The 17,977-nt window shown below is 43.9% G+C and overlaps 1 protein-coding gene across 2 annotated transcripts in view; it reads right to left on the bottom strand.

The window, feature by feature from the left end:
• Positions 1–1,240: 1,240 nt before the first annotated feature.
• Positions 1,241–17,977, bottom strand: part of vgll4b (vestigial-like family member 4b) — a 193,842-nt gene continuing 177,105 nt past the window's right edge. For both annotated transcript variants that reach the window (XM_045705821.2, XM_014168352.3), the window contains 3 exons: positions 17,673–17,913; positions 17,414–17,528; positions 1,241–7,984 (listed from right to left, as the gene is read on the bottom strand). In XM_045705821.2, the coding sequence (XP_045561777.1) occupies positions 7,737–7,984; positions 17,414–17,528; positions 17,673–17,913 (604 nt within the window). In that variant the 3' untranslated portion in view covers positions 1,241–7,736. The remainder of the gene's footprint in view (positions 7,985–17,413; positions 17,529–17,672; positions 17,914–17,977) is intronic.

Here is a 17,977-nt window from a genome sequence, read left to right as displayed (position 1 = left end):
AGTACAGACACCCCCAAAACCTACTTCAGTAGTACTTTAAAGTATTTATACTTAAGTACTTCACAACTGTTTATATATATATATATATATATATATATATATATATATATATATATATATAATATATATATATATATATATATATATATATTAATAACCGTTCTAATGTAGTAATAACAACTGATCATACCTGACTGATCCACCATGTTCTTGTATTTATTAACACATAAAAGATACCATTGATAACCAGTGTAGTACTCTGAGTATAAAGAAACTCAGACTAGGACTCCAACGCTAGGGACAGACTCAGGGTTTAGTGACTTGGTAATAAACAGTCATTATTGAACGCTAGGGACAGACTCAGGGTTTAGTGACTTGGTAATAAACAGTCATTATTGAACGCTAGGGACAGACTCAGGGTTTAGTGACTTGGTAATAAACAGTCATTATTGAACGCTAGGGACAGACTCAGGGTTTAGTGACTTGGTAATAAACAGTCATTATTGAACGCTAGGGACAGACTCAGGGTTTAGTGACTTGGTAATAAACAGTCATTATTGAACGCTAGGGACAGACTCAGGGTTTAGTGACTTGGTAATAAACAGTCATTATTGAACGCTAGGGACAGACTCAGGGTTTAGTGACTTGGTAATAAACAGTCATTATTGAACGCTAGGGACAGACTCAGGGTTTAGTGACTTGGTAATAAACAGTCATTATTGAACGCTAGGGACAGACTCAGGGTTTAGTGACTTGGTAATAAACAGTCATTATTGAACGCTAGGGACAGACTCAGGGTTTAGTGACTTGGTAATAAACAGTCATTATTGAACGCTAGGGACAGACTCAGGGTTTAGTGACTTGGTAATAAACAGTCATTATTGAACGCTAGGGACAGACTCAGGGTTTAGTGACTTGGTAATAAACAGTCATTATTGAACGCTAGGGACAGACTCAGGGTTTAGTGACTTGGTAATAAACAGTCATTATTGAACGCTAGGGACAGACTCAGGGTTTAGTGACTTGGTAATAAACAGTCATTATTGAACGCTAGGGACAGACTCAGGGTTTAGTGACTTGGTAATAAACAGTCATTATTGAACGCTAGAGACAGACTCAGGGTTTAGTGACTTGGTAATAACAGTAATTATTGAACGCTATTGACTTGGAGACTCGACGTTTAGTGACTTGGTAATAAACAGCAGTAACCAATAATAGAGTGACCAGACTGAGACACAACTTGAGGTTTAAGAGCAGTTTATTGTTCATCGATACTACTTAAGTACAAAAAAGGTGGCCTGCCAAAACCTTTTTAGTTGGAGGAACAAGGCCACAAAATGAAGGTTTAACACAGATTTACTAACAGCATGGACAGTAGAATACAGAATACTACAAATGAATTACAATGTTGATGCAGCTTCCAAGTGAAGGAACTTGAATATTTACTGTTTCATTTGGTTGCATCCAAAATGGTACCTAATTCCCTATGTATCTGCTGTTGACTAGTACACTACATAGGGAAAATGGTGTCATTTTGGATGCATATCATTGATTTGGAAGCACACAGCCAGTCTTCCTGGGATCTTCGATTAAATAACATGGCTAATACAGTAGCATCTTTATCCCAAACTGGTTGGATGACTATCTGGCTATACCTGTTATTACTGGATCACAAACAAGTCAAACAAGATGGATGACAACAATCTTTTGTTCAATTGTCTCAAGAGGCAAAAGGTTGAATAAAGAGGATTGGTTACAAATGGCACTATTCCCTATATAGGGAATCCGGTGATTGTTTGGGACATAACCGTTATGCCTTTGTAGACTGTCTGCTGAGTAGCCTTTATGGAGCATTATAACTGCTAAAATACACAAGTGGCTATCATCAACGCAGTGTTTTCATATTATTACTGTGTTCCTGCACTTTAACCTTTTAAAAATTAAAAAATAAAACATCTAAAAAAACTAAACAAAAAAGATCAACTTTTTTTTTTACACCAAAAAAAAGAAGTTATAAAATGCATGATTGGACAAAAAAAAGGGAAATTAAATAGCTACATATCATTAACAAATTCATTGATCCTCCAAAAATACCTATGATTTTTATCTTCTCTGTACATTTCGTTACGCACAGCGTAATGATGGTCTTATAGTTTACCTATATAAAAAATACTTTGTCATTAAGTGATTTTCCTACAGCGTGTAGGGAATTGTGTTGCCGAAGCAGAACAAGTGTGAGCCTCCAAAATTCCGTTAACTTTCCCAAAAACTCCCAGATTCTGTTTGGAGGATTCCCGCATTTTCTGCTTTTTTGCCCTCCTGATCCTGTGAATCTTCCAACCGGGATTTCTAGAAAACCTGGGAATTTTGGGAAAAGGTATTAGAAATGTACTACTACCTAGTGACGGTAATGAAATGTGTTTTAGGATAAATGATTTCAGGACACTAGGGTCCCCTTCCCTCTGTGTTCATGCACTACAAATGATGGTTCATTTCACCACAATGGCCTAAATAAAACGTTTTTCTCATAACATTTACAGAAAGTACAGATCAATCATTCATCTGTTATGAACTACTATAGATTAGAAGAGTTTCTTTACATCTAAACTCATTTAACATTAAAGTCAATAATAATAACAACAACAACTGACTGGCAGCTGGATCCCGGCTCTCAGAGAATATGTTTTCGGCTTCATCCCAAATGGGTCCCTATTCCCTACATAGTGCACTACTTTTGGACAGACAAGTTTGAGAAAAGCACCAAAAGAGAATATTGTCAAAAGAGTCCGTTCCTGGTCTTGCTCTCATTTCTGCTCGTCTTCCTTTGAGGAGATGAAGGGCTGGCCAAAAGTAGTGCACTGCCTAGGAAATAGGGTAGCATTTAGGAAGTGTAGCTTAGTCAATGTAAATATGTTGAATGTCCAAGGATATGAGTTGGGATGATGGAATGTAAGGACATGTATAAAAGGTTTTAAAGCGTTAAGATGGACAGTGCCTCATAAACCCTTAGAGCTTTACCATGTTCTGGCACCTCATAGTTATCAATCACCACTAGGGTTGTACATTTCCGGTAACTTGGATTTTTGGATTTTCCAGAATCTTCCAACCCGGAATTTCCCGGGAAATCGAGGAATTTTGGAAACGTTTCTGGAATTTCGCAACCCTAATCACCACCTTTCCGTTAATAAGTTAGTAGCTATAGTGAGAAGGATGATACACCTGTACTAGGTTTCCTACAGGAAGGAATGTATGCTGCCTCGGTACAGGTTGGTAAAGAAGGAGTTATTAAAACAAGTCAGTTTCACAAGCCGCAGCAGGCTACCTACCACTACACAACATAGTTGTTCATCAGAGAAGAAGAAACAACATCGAAAATACAAAAATAAAAACAAAATAAAAAACCGTCTCAACAGAATCATGATCTGCGTGTGGTTGAGTCTGGGTCCATCTCCCTGTTGTTTATTCCGTTTTCTCTTATTCAGTCACGAAAAAAATAAAACGCTGTCGCATTCCTGTACCAGGGATTATTAATAACGTTATAGAAACGTCATGTTAACGTTATAGAAACGTCATGTTAACGTTATAGAAACGCCATGTTAACATTATAGAGACGTCATGTTAACGTTATATTAACGTTTAACATTATAGAGACGTCATGTTAACGTTATAGAAACGCCATGTTAACATTATAGAGACGTCATGTTAACGTTATAGAGACGTCATGTTAACGTTATAGAGACGTCATGTTAACGTTATAGAAACGTTTAACATTATAGAGACGTCATGTTAACGTTATAGAAACGTCGTGGTAACGTTATAGAAACGTTATAGAGACATGTTAACGTTATAGAGACGTCATGGTAACGGTATAGAAACGTTGTACAAACGTCATGTTAACGTTATAGAAACGTTATAGAGACATCATGTTAACGTTATAGAAACGTCATGGTAACGTTGTAGAAACGTCATGGTAACGTTATAGAAACGTTGTAGAAACGTCATGTTAACGTTGTAGATTATACTCCAACTGATCAGATAGAGCAGTATAGAAGGCTGTCCTCTGTGTCGCTAGCTGGCTGCTCCCAGAGAGAATATTACTGAAGATACCTAAATAATAACTTGGAGTACAACTGTACCAGCAGTAAGTGTAATTTATGACTATTACTGAACACAAATACATCTAGAAGAAAGTCTAGTATTAAGATTGAAATGTCTAATTAACATGAATAGATACCAGCTATTAAAAAACAAACATGTCTTATTCTCTACGGTTATTTGTTCTAACCTTCAACCCATAGAGCCCAAATCTACCTACCAACCACACTGCTGCAGAGGAGCTATCTATTCTAAACCATAGAGCCCAAATCTACCTACCAACCACACTGCTGCAGAGGAGCTATCTATTCTAAACCATAGAGCCCAAATCTACCTACCAACCACACTGCTGCAGAGGAGCTATCTATTCTAAACCATAGAGCCCAAATCTACCTACCAACCACACTGCTGCAGAGAGAGAGGAGCTATCTATTCTAAACCATAGAGCCCAAATCTACCTACCAACCACACTGCTGCAGAGAGAGAGGAGCTATCTATTCTAAACCATAGAGCCCAAATCTACCTACCAACCACACTGCTGCAGAGGAGCTATCTATTCTAAACCATAGAGCCCAAATCTACCTACCAACCACACTGCTGCAGAGAGAGTGGGAGCTATCTATTCTAAACCATAGAGCCCAAATCTACCTACCAACCACACTGCTGCAGAGAGAGAGAGGAGCTATCTATTCTAAACCATAGAGCCCAAATCTACCTACCAACCACACTGCTGCAGAGAGAGAGAGAGGAGCTATCTATTCTAAACCATAGAGCCCAAATCTATCTACCAACCACACTGCTGCAGAGAGAGAGAGAGGAGCTATCTATTCTAAACCATAGAGCCCAAATCTACCTACCAACCACACTGCTGCAGAGAGAGAGAGGAGCTATCTATTCTAAACCATAGAGCCCAAATCTACCTACCAACCACACTGCTGCAGAGAGAGAGAGAGGAGCTATCTATTCTAAACCATAGAGCCCAAATCTACCTACCAACCACACTGCTGCAGAGAGAGAGAGAGGAGCTATCTATTCTAAACCATAGAGCCCAAATCTACCTACCAACCACACTGCTGCAGAGAGAGAGAGGAGCTATCTATTCTAAACCATAGAGCCCAAATCTACCTACCAACCACACTGCTGCAGAGAGAGAGAGGAGCTATCTATTCTAAACCATAGAGCCCAAATCTACCTACCAACCACACTGCTGCAGAGAGAGAGAGGAGCTATCTATTCTAAACCATAGAGCCCAAATCTACCTACCAACCACACTGCTGCAGAGAGAGAGAGGAGCTATCTATTCTAAACCATAGAGCCCAAATCTACATACCAACCACACTGCTGCAGAGAGAGAGGAGCTATCTATTCTAAACCATAGAGCCCAAATCTACCTACCAACCACACTGCTGCAGAGAGAGAGAGGAGCTATCTATTCTAAACCATAGAGCCCAAATCTACCTACCAACCACACTGCTGCAGAGAGAGAGAGGAGCTATCTATTCTAAACCATAGAGCCCAAATCTACCTCCCAACCACACTGCTGCAGAGAGAGAGAGGAGCTATCTATTCTAAACCATAGAGCCCAAATCTACCTACCAACCACACTGCTGCAGAGAGAGAGAGAGGAGCTATCTATTCTAAACCATAGAGCCCAAATCTACCTACCAACCACACTGCTGCAGAGAGAGAGAGAGGAGCTATCTATTCTAAACCATAGAGCCCAAATCTACCTACCAACCACACTGCTGCAGAGAGAGAGAGAGGGAGCTATCTATTCTAAACCAGAGGAAATTCAACAATGCCTCAGGAGGAATAGAAAATTTAAAAAAAATGACAACAGACCAGTTGTGAGCACCAACAATAACAAGTGTTAGAATAAAGAAAATACGCATGGCCATCTCTCATCTCCACCCCAGAAAGAAAAGGCTGTTTTGACCACATGATTCAACATCACAGAACCCGAATCAGTCTCTAAACTTCTAAAAGTATTGTTATAGCGTAAGTTATCAGCATGTAGCATGCGTGTCCATCCTGAGGTTGATAGGCAACCCCAGTTCCTCAACATTAGTGCAAATCAGTCGGCCTTGTCTTTTCAAGTACACATATAACTGACATACAGGACAACTGGACAAATAGGAGAAAAGAGGGGAGGAGAGGAGGAGAGAAGGGGAGGAGAGGAGAGAAGAGGAGGGTAGAGGAGAGAGGAGAGGAGAGAAGAGGAGGGTAGAGGAGAGAGGAGAGGAGAGGAGAGAAGAGGAGGGTAGAGGAGAGAGGAGAGAAGAGGAGGGTAGAGGAGAGAGGAGAGAAGAGGAGATGGGAGGAGAGGAGAGAAGAGGAGGGTAGAGGAGAGAGGAGAGAAGAGGAGGGTAGAGGAGTGAGGAGAGAAGAGGAGGGCAGAGGAGAGAGGAGAGAAGAGGAGGGCAGAGGAGAGAGGAGAGAAGAGGAGGGTAGAGGAGAGAGGAGAGAAGAGGAGGGTAGAGGAGAGAGGAGAGAAGAGGAGGGTAGAGGAGAGAGGAGAGGAGAGAAGAGGAGGGTAGAGGAGAGAGGAGAGAAGAGGAGGGTAGAGGGAGAGGAGAGAAGAGGAGATGGGAGGAGAGGAGAGAAGAGGAGGGTAGAGGAGAGAGGAGAGAAGAGGGTAGAGGAGAGAGGAGAGAAGAGGAGATGGGAGGAGAGGAGAGAAGAGGAGGGTAGAGGAGAGAGGAGAGGAGAGAAGAGGAGGGTAGAGGAGAGAGGAGAGAAGAGGAGGGTAGAGGAGAGAGGAGAGAAGAGGAGGGTAGAGGAGAGAGGAGAGAAGAGGAGGGTAGAGGAGAGAGGAGAGAAGAGGAAATGGGAGGAGAGAAGGGTAGATGACAGGAGACAATTCTTTACAGTGGGGTGCTAGAGAGATGGAAAGGGATAAATCAGATGGGTGAAATAAGAATAATGGCTTTTTCTTTCTTAAAAAAAAAATAAAAAAATGGGGCGACAGATTCGCATCCGAGTTTTCTTTGGCAACGAAGGCATGTGGTTGGTTGAGATGCTTCTCCATATAGAATCCATAGGATAGAAACAAACGCTTTCCTCACGTTTAGCTTTTATGGTCAAAAGCTTTTGGGTATCCAATAACGCAAACCTACTTCAACAAAATAACACAATCCAACTAAATGACAAAAAGGAAACCTCTCTATCCTCTATGGTTATGTACATGGCTATATAGCTAGCTACTAACACAGCTCTCAGTGGGGCCAAATCATCTCTATCCTCTATGGTTATGTACATGGCTATATAGCTAGCTACTAACACAGCTCTCAGTGGGGCCAAATCATTCAGGGTAGTCTTATACCAGGGACCAAGGCCAAACCCTCTTCACGGCTAGAGAGCTACTGGAGGATGCAGGGTTTTGCTCCAGCCCTGTTATAAAGCACACCTGGGTCATATGCATTAGCGCACATTATAGCTAAATAACAACAGAAAACTAAATGAATCTAAAAATCTGCTACTTCTCGGGGTCTTGCTCCAGGTGTGTTAGATGGCGTTAGTGCAGGGCTGGAGCAAAACAAGAACACAGCCTCCCAGTAGCGGTTCAACCAGCCCATGTGGTTGGTTACAGTGAACAGGGCGGGGTATAGCTGGCTCTGATTGGCCTACTCTAGCTCCCCCCTTCAGGACACAACCGAGGGGGAGTGGTTGTGGTTGACCATGTGACTGTTGGGGGAGGAGTCAGGGGAGGAGGAGGAGCTTCCTTTGGCTTTGATCTGCAGCCAGGTCTCTCCTAAGGCCTTGGTGAAGTGGTCGTCCACAGATCCGGTGATGGACACAGAGTTAGTGACTGGTTCCGGCTGCTTGTAGTTCCTCCCCAGGCTGCGACGGAAATGCTCCTCGATCACCGGGTCAACACTCACCGTATTGGCTGGAGAGAGGGGGAGAGAAGAGAAGAGGACATTTCACTTTTGTGTTGAGGAGAGAGGAGGAAGAAGCAAACTACACAAGACACTAGTTCATTAAATCTACTACAGCTACAGGACTATACATATATTGACCCGTCAGACAGAAGACTGAACATGATAAACCAGCCTGCTGTCAGAGAGACCTGTGTGTTTCATAATGGCTGGCCGTGGAACAGTCCAGTCTGGTGTTTTTCCCTGGACAAACTGCTAGTACCCTAAGACTTAAAACTCTTTAGGGATAGGGGGCAGCATTGGGAAGTTTGGATGAAAAGCGTGCCCAGAGTAAACTGCCTGTTACTCAGGCCCAGAAGCTAGAATATGCATATAATTAGTAGATTTGGATAGAAAACACTCCAAAGTTTCCAAAACTGTTAAAATAATGTCTGTGAGTATAACAGAACTCATATGGCAGGCAGAAACCTGAGAAAAATCCAACCAGGAAGTGGGAATTCTGAGGTTTGTAGTTTTCTAGTGAATGCCTATCGAATATCCAGGGTCTGTGGGGTCAGATTGCACTTCCTAATGCTTCCACTAGATGTCAACAGTCTTTAGAAGTTGTTTCAGGCTTCTATTGTGAAAGGGGAGCGAATAAGAGCACTCTAAGCAGATGGCCCAGGTGAAAGCCTTTAGTTCAGTCACGCGCATGCCCGTGAGCACCGTTCCCTTCTAATGAAAACAGTATTGTCCGGTTGAAACATTATTGAATATTTATGATAAAAACACCCTAAGGCTTGATTAGAAACATCGTTTGACATGTTTCTACGAACTCAAATGGAACTTTTTTGACTTTGTGCCCGCGCTTTGTGCATTTGGATTACTGGGCTAAACGTGCGAACAAAAAGGAGGTATTTGGACATAAAGATGAAGTTTATTGAACAAAACGAACATTTATTGTCTAACATGGAGTCCTGGGAGTGCCATCAGATGTAAGTCGCTCTGGATAAGAGCGTCTGCTAAATGACTCAAATGTAAATGTAAATGTAAGATCATCAAAGGTAAGTGATTAATTTTAATGCTATTTCTGACTTGTGACACCTCTCCTTGGTTGGAAAATGGCTGTATGTTTTTTTGTGGCTAGGCGCCGACCTAACATAATCACATGGTGTGCTTTAGCCGTAAAGCCTTTTTGAAATCGGACACAGCGGCTGGATTAACAAGAAGTGTATCTTTAATCGTATGTATAACAATTGTATCTTATATCAATGTTTATGATGAGTATTTCTGTAATTTGATGTGGCTCTCTGCATTTTCACCGGATGTTTGTTTGAGACAATGCATTTCTGAACATAACACAGCGATTTCAAATTAGGTTTTTAGACATAAATATTAACTTTATCGAACAAAACAAACATGTATTGTCTAACATGGAGTCCTGGGAGTGCCACCAGATGAAGATCATCAAAGGTTAGTGATTCATTTTAATGCTATTTCTGACTTTTGTGACCTCTCCTTCTTTGGAAAATGGCTGTATGTTTTTTTGTGGCTAGGCGCCGACCTAACATAATCGCATGGTGTGCTTTCACCGTAAAGCCTTTTTGACATCGGACACTGTGGTTGGATTAACGAGAAGTTTATCTTTAAAATGGTGTATAATACTTGTATGTTTGAGGAATTTTAATTATGAGATTTCTGTTGTTTGAATTTGGCGCCCTGCAGTTTCACTGGCTGTAGGCCAGGTGTTCTGCTAGCGGAACCCCCTTCCCAGAAAGGTTAAATAGAGGTCTAATCTTTGGATCGGTGTCATTATGGCAGCTGACAGCCAAGGTAGAGTCATTGAGACTATATCCATTTTAGAAGTTAGCAATTTTCTTCTTACTTTGTGTTTGAAAAAAAGCATAAAGCTTACATTGGTGATTTACTGCCACCTGCAGTGCTGGAATCCTGAACTAACTCTTGTGGCCACTAGATGGCGGTGATATAGCTTAAAGCCGTTACCATAGGCAACCCACTTTGAAGAAGACAATGCTCTCTGATCATTGGCCCGATCGCTCCCAACACATTTGAATCCCCACCCAGTTGACTACTTTAAAATGGTGGAAGCCCTCGATGGTAATGTCCATGCTAAAACGGGTTACATCTATGTTGAATCCTTTTATTCAAATCAGATTGTATATGTCACATGCGCCAAAAACAACAGGTGTACACTTCACAAAGTTTACTCACAAGCCCTTAACCAACAATGCAGTTCTAACTAAACAAGTAAAAAATGTTATTAAAAGTAACAATAAAATGACATAACAATAACAAGGCTATATACAGGGGGTAGCGGTAATGTGTAGGTAGGGGTAAAGTGACTAAACATACAGTGATTAGCTGCTGTGCAAAAACAATGTAAATAGTCCGGGTAGCCATTTGATACATTTTTCAGCGGTCTTATGGTTTGGGGGTAGAAGCTGTTCAGCAGTCTGATGGCTTGGGGGTAGAAGCTGTTCAGCAGTCTGATGGCTTGGGGGTAGAAGCTGTTCAGCAGTCTGATGGCTTGGGGGTAGAAGCTGTTCAGCAGTCTGATGGCTTGGGGGTAGAAGCTGTTCAGCAGTCTGATGGCTTGGGGATAGAAGCTGTTCAGCAGTCTGATGGCTTGGGGGTAGAAGCTGTTCTGCAGTCTGATGGCTTGGCGGGTAGAAGCTGTTCAGGAGTCTTATGGCTTGGGGGTAGAAGCTGTTCAGCAGTCTTATGGCTTGGGGGTAGAAGCTGTTCAGCAGTCTTATGGCTTGGGGGTAGAAGCTGTTCAGCAGTCTTATGGCTTGGGGGTAGAAGCTGTTCAGCAGTCTTATGGCTTGGGGGTAGAAGCTGTTCAGCAGTCTTATGGCTTGGGGGTAGAAGCTGTTCAGCAGTCGTATGGCTTGGGGGTAGAAGCTGTTCAGCAGTCTGATGGCTTGGGGGTAGAAGCTGTTAAGGAGCCTTTTGGTCCTAGACTTGGCACTCTGGTACCGCTTGCTGTGCTTTAGCAGAGCGAACAGTCTATGGCTCAGGTGACTGGAGTCTTTGACAATTTGTAGGGTCTTCCTCTGACACCGCCTGGTATAGAGATCCTGGATGGCAGGAAGCTTGGCCACGGTGATGTATTGGGCCGTACGCACTATCCTCAATAGCGCCTTACGGTCGGATGCCAAGCAGTTGCCATAACAGGCGGTGATGCAACTGGTCAGGATGCTCTCGGTGGTACAGCTGTAGAACCTTTTGAGGATCTGGGGACCCATGCCAAATCTTTTCAGTCTCCTGAGGGGGAAAAGGTGTTGTCGTGCCCTCTTCACAACTGTCTTGGTGTGTTTGGACCATGATAGTTTGTTGGTGATGTGGACACCAAGGAACTTGAAACTCTCAACCCGCTCCAATACTGTCCCATCGTGTTAATAGAGACTAGCTTCCCTATGGCTCAGTTGGTAGAGCATGGTGTTTGCAACGCCAGGGTTGTGGGTTCGATTCCCACGTGGGGCCAGTACGGAGGGGGAAAAAAATTTATGAAATGAAATGTATGCATTCACTACTGTAAGTCGCTCTGGATAAGAGCGTCTACTAAAATGTAAAAATGTTAATGGGGGCCTGTTCGACCCTCCTTTTCCTTTAGTCCATGATCAACTCCTTTGTCTTGCTCACATTGAGGGAGAGGTTGTTGTCCTGGCACCACACTGCCGGGTCTCTGACCTCCTCCCTATAGGTCGTCTCATTGTTGTCGGTGATCAGGCCTACCACTGTTGTGTCGTCAGCAAACTTAATGATGGTGTTGGAGTCGTGCCTGGCCATGCAGTCATGAGTGAACAGGGAGTACAGGAGGGGACTAAGCACGCACCCTTAGCTTAGTGATGAGCTTTGTGGACACTATGGTGTTGAACGCTGAGCTGTAGTCAATGAACAGCATTATCACATAGGTGTTCCTTTTGTCCAGGTGGGAAAGGGGCGAGTGGAGTGTGAGATTGCGTCATCTGTGGATCTGTTGGGGTGGATTGGAGTGTGTCTAGGGTTTCCGGGATGATGGTGTTGATGTGAGCCATGACCAGCCTTTCAAAGCACTTCATGGCTACCGACGTGAATGCTACCAGGCGGTAATCATTTAGGAAGGTTACCTTCGCATTCTTGGGGTCAGGGACTATGGTTGTCTATTTGAAACATGTGGGTACTACAGACTCGGTCAGGGAGAGGTTGAAAATGTCAGTGAAGACAATTGCCAGCTGGTCCACGCATGCTCTCAGTACATGCCTTGGTAATCCATCTGGCCCCGCGGCCTTGTGAATGTTGAGCTGTTTAAAGGTCTTGCTCATATCGGCTACGGAGAGCGTTTTCACACAGTCGTCCAGAACAGCTGGTGCTCTTATACATGCTTCAGTGTTGCTTGCCTTGAAGCGAGCATAAAAGGCATTTAGCTCCCCTGATAGGCTCGCGTCACTGGGCAGCTCGCGGCTGAGTTTTCCTTTGCAGTCCTTAATAGTTTGCAAACCCTGCCACGTCCAACAAGCATCAGAGCCGGTGTAGAAGGATTCAATCTTAGTCCTGTATTGACGCGTTGCCGGTTTGATGGTTCGTCTGAGGGCATAGCGGGATTTCTTATAAGCGTCCGGATTAGCGTCCTGGTCATTGAAAGCAGCAGCTCTAGCCTTTAGCTCGGTGCGGATGTTGCCTGAAATCCATGGCTTCTGGTTGGGAAATGTACGTACGGTGGGGGTGAAGACGTCGATGCACTTATTGATGAAGCCGGTGACTGAGGTGGTGTACTCCTCAATGCCATTGGATGAATCAAGGAACATATTCCAGTCTGTGCTAGCTAAACAATCCTGTAGGGTAGCATCCGCGTCATCTGACCACTTAGAGACTAATATATTGATAAAAGTCCCCTTGTCCGAGAGAGATTTACATGGTTATGAATTGAATTTATTTTTGGTAACAGACATGTACAATGTGGACCCAGAGGATACCACTTGAAAGTATTAATTATCAAAACATCACGTACGGGTAAGCCTACATTCCCTATGGGAAAAATTAAATGGTGGAAAAATGATTGGAACCATTTCCCTGTTTGTCCGGAAGGTTTTATGACACCTCCACTGTGGGCCTCTATAGTACACTACTTTTGAGCAGCGGCCTACAATAGTCCCATTCTACTGGTCTACACCATTTATTTAACTAGGCAAGTCAGTTAAGAACAAATTCATATTAACAATGACGGCCTAGGAACAGCGGGTTAACTGCCTTGTTCAGGGGCTGAACGACTGATTTTTACCTTTCCTCTGGGATTCGATCTAGCAACCTTTCAGTTACTGGCCCAACGCTCTAACCACTAGGCTACCTACAGTAGTCCCATTCTACTGGTCTACACACAATGACTTTACAACTATTAGATCATATATGTGTATCACTGAGGATAACTTGTTGAGCACATATTGTGTTTAATAATAACAGTATTTTTTGTTGGCAGGTCTTCTCAAATCAAATCAAATTTTATTGGTCACATACACATGTTTAGCAGATGTTAATGCAAGTGTAGCGAAATGCTTGTGCTTCTAGTTCCGACAGTGCAGTAACATCTAACAAGTAATCTAACAATTCCTCAACAACTACCTAATACACACAAATCTAAAAAGGGAGGAATAACAATATGTACATATAAATATATGGCCAAGCGGCAATGGCATGGTGCAATAGATGGTATAAGGTACAGTAAATACATATGAGATGAGTAATGTAAGATATGTTAACATTATTAAAGTGGCATTGTTTAAAGTGACTAGTGATCCATTTATTAAAGTGGCCAGTGATATGAGTCTCTATGTAGGCAGCAGCCTCTCTGTTTCGCAGTCTGATAGCCTTGAGATTGAAAAACAGCTTCTGTCTCTCGGTCTCAGCTTTGATGCACGTGTACTGACCTCGCCTTCTGGATGAAGCGGGGTGAACATGCAGTGGCTCGGGTGGTTGTTGTCCTTGATGATCTTTTTGTCCTTCCTGTGACATCGGGTGCTGTAGGTGTCTTGGAGGGCAGGTAGTTTGCCCCCGGTGATGCGTTGTGCAGACCGCAGCACCCTGTGGAGAGCCTTGAGGTTTAGGGCGGTGCAGTTGCCGTACCAGGCGGTGATACAGCCCGACAGGATGCTCTCGATTGTGCATCTGTAAAAGTTTGTCAGGGTTTTAGGTGACAAGCCAAATTTCTTCAGCCTCCTGAGGTTGAACAGGCGCTCTTGCGCCTTCCAAACACTGTCTGTGGGTGAACCATTTCAGTTTGTCTGATGTGTACGCCAGGGACTTAAAACTTTCCACCTTCTCCACTACTGTCCCTACAATGTGGATAGGGGGGTGCTCCCTCTGCTGAAGTCCACAACCATCTCCTTTGTTTTGTTGACGTTGAATGAGAGGTTGTTTTCCTGACACCACACTCCCAGAGCCCTCACCTCCTCCCTGTAGGCTGTCTCATTGTTGTTGGTAATCAAGCCCATTACTGTTGTGTCGTCTGCTAACTTGATGATTGAGTTGGAGGCGTGCATGGCAATGCAGTCATGGGTGAACAGGGAGTACAGGAGGGGGCTGAGCATGCACCCTTGTGGGGCCCCTGTGTTGAGTGTCATTGAAGTGGAGATGTTGTTTCCTACCTTCACCACCTGGGGGCGGCCCGTCAGAAAGCCCAGGACCCCAATTGCACAGGGCGGGGTCAAGACCCAGGGCCTCCAGCTTAATGATGAGCTTGGAGGGTACTATGGGGTTGAATGCTGAGCTGTTGTCAATGAACAGAATTCTTACATAGGTATTCCTCTTGTCCAGATGGGATAGGGCAGTGTGCAGTGTGATGGCAATTGCAACATCTGTGGACCCGTTGGGGCAGTATGCAAACTGAAGTGGGTCTAGTGTGGCAGGTAAGGTGGAGGTGATATGATCCTTGACTAGTCTCTCAAAGCACTTCATGATGACAGAAGTGAGTGCTACGGGGCGATAGTCATTTAGTTCAGTTATCTTTGCCTTCTTGGGTACAGGAACAATTTCTTTACATTTACATTTTAGTCATTTAGCAGACGCTCTTATCCAGAGCAACTTACAGTAGTGAATGCATACATTTCATAAAATTTTTTTTTCTTCCCCGTACTGGTCCCCCGTGGGAATCGAACCCACAACCCTAGCATTGCAAACACAATGCTCTAACCAACTGAGCCACACGGGACATCTTGAAGCATGTGGGGACAGCAGACTGGGATAGGGAGAGATGGAATATGTCCGTAAACACTCCAGCCAGCTGGTCATGTTCTGAGGACGCAAGGTTCCCAGACAGGTTAAATGTCTTACTCACGTCGGCCAAGGAGAAGGAGGGGGCCACAATCCTTGTTAGCGGGCCACAACGGTGGCACTGTATTATCCTCAAAGCAGGTAAAGAAGGTGTTTAGTTTGTCTGGAAGCGAGACGTCAGCGTCCGTAACGTGGCTGGTTTTCTTTTTTTGTAGTCCGTGATTTCCTGTAGATCCTGCCATATATGTCTTGCATTGAATTGCTACTCCACTTTGTCCCTATACCGACATTTTGCTTGTTTGATTGCCTTGCGGTGGGAATAACTACACTGTTTATATTCGGCCATATTCCCAGTCCTTTTTCCATGGTTAAATGCGGTGGTTCGCACTTTCAATTTTGTGCAAATGCCGCCATCCATTCACGGTTTCTGGTCAGGGTAGGTTTTAATAGTCACAGTGGGTACAACATCTCCTATACACTTCCTTATAAAAACTCACTCACTGAGTCAGCGTATAGATCAATGTTTTTCCTCTGAGGCTGACCGGAACATATCCCAGTCCGCGTGATCAAAACAACCTTGAAGCGTGGATTCCGATTGGTCAGACCAGCGTTGAATGGTTCTAGTCACTGGTACATCCTGTTTGAGTTTCTGCCTATAAGACGGTAGGAGCAAGATGGAGTTGTGGTCGGATTTGCCCAAAGGGAGGGCCTTGTATGCGTCGCTGAAGTTAGAGTAGCAGTGATCGAGTGTATTGCTCACGCGAGTGCTGCAATCAATATGCTGATAGAATTTAGGTAGCCTTGTTCTCAAATTTGCTTTGTTAAAATCCCCAGCTACAATAAATGCAGCCTCAAGATATATGGTTTCCAGTTTACATAGAGTCCAGTGAAGTTCCTTGAGGGCCGTCATGGTGTCCGCTTTATGGGGTATATAAACAGCTGTGATGATAACCGACGAGAATTCTCTTGGGAGATAATATGGCCGACATTTGATTGTAAGGAATTCTAGGTTGGTTGAGCAGGAGGACTTGAGTTCAAATCAAATTTATTTTTATATAGCCCTTCGTACATCAGCTGATATTCTCAAAGTGCTGTACAGAAACCCAGCCTAAAACCCCAAACAGCAAGCAAAGCATGTGAAAGAAGCACGGTGGCTAGGAAAAACTCCCTAGGAAAAACTCCCTAGAAAGGCCAAAAACCTAGGAAGAAACCTAGAGAGGAACCAGGCTATGAGGGGTGGCCAGTCCTCTTCTGGCTGTGCAGGGTGGATATTAAAACAGAACATGGTCAAAATGTTAAAATGTTAAAATGTTCATAAATGACCAGCATGGTCAAATAATAATAATCATAGTAGTTGTCGAGGGTGCAACAAGCACGTCCGGTGAACAGGTCAGGGTTCCATAGCCGCAGGCAGAACAGTTGAAACTGGAGCAGCAGCACGGCCAGGTGGACTGGGGACAGCAAGGAGTCATCATTTCAAGTTCCTGTATGTTATTGTGATTACACCATGAGTCGTTAATCATAAAGCATTCACCCCCGCCCTTCTTCTTCCCAGAGAGGTGTTCATCTCTGTCGACGCATGAAGAAGCGCGGTGGCTGAACCGACTGACAACGTATCCCGAGAGATCCATCTTTCCGTGAAACAGAGAATGTTACAATCTCTGATGTCTCTCTGGAAGGCAACCCTTGCTCTAATTTCGTCTACCTTGTTGTCCAGAGACTGGACATTGGCGAGTAGTATACTCGGAAGCGGTGGGTGATGTGCCCGTCTACAGAGCCTGACCAGAAGACCGCTCAGTCTGCCTCTTCTGCATCGACGTTGTTTTGGGTCGGCTCCTGGGATTAGATCCACTGTCCTGGGTGGTGGTCCGAACAGAGGATCCTCTTCGGGAAAGTCGTATTCCTGGTCGTAATGTTGGTAAGTTGACATCGCTCTTATGTCCAATAGTTCTTCCCGGCTGTATGTAATAAGACTTAAGATTTCCTGGGGTAACAATGTAAGAAATAATACATTAAAAAAAACGGAATACTGCATAGTTTCCTAAGGACTTGAAGCGAGGCGACCATCTGTTGTTGGCAAGATCTTGTGGTTCTGTACTGGTAGTAGTATGGTATAATATGGAACTATAGTATGCTACTTACAGCATACATGTACATATAATGTGTATCATATATCATAGTATAGTACTTACAGTTGCTGGCTGGTCTCCTGCTATAGTTGTTAGGCAGGTTGTTGGAACAGCCGTTGTGAGACAGGTTACAGTTACGGTTGTTGGCCGGAGCGCACGTTATCACTGACGGACGATTCTAAACACACACACACACACAAACATGTTTATGCCTTTTGCATGTGGTTTGAAGACAACTTTTTACCTGCATGTTCTGAGCTTTGAAAGACTGTGTGTGTGTGTGTGTGTGTGTGTGTGTGTGTGTGTGTGTCTCTCTCTCTACCTGCTGGCGTTCCACAGGACTGACGGTGGGCGAGATGGCGAGAGTGCGGGCGGCGTCCATGTTGTTTTTAGTCAGGGCGAGAGGCTGGTCCATGGCCAGGCTGGGCATGTGGTGGTGGGGGGCGTACAGGTGGTGGTTTCCATGGAGACCCATGGAGGGGGCGGCGGCTCTCTCTATGGGGCTGCGGCTGCGGTCCCTTGGGTCCTTGGAACTACGATAGTTTCCGTTGGAAGGCTTGCCTCTGTGAGAGTAGGAAAAAGATGATAACTTTTATTGTCCAATGGAAACTTGTCTTCTGTTTTATT

This window comes from Salmo salar, chromosome 22 (assembly GCF_965601325.2).
Source record: "Salmo salar chromosome 22, fSalSal1, whole genome shotgun sequence".
Taxonomy (NCBI): Eukaryota; Metazoa; Chordata; class Actinopteri; order Salmoniformes; family Salmonidae; genus Salmo; species Salmo salar.
This window is presented reverse-complemented; position numbering and strand designations above follow the sequence as displayed.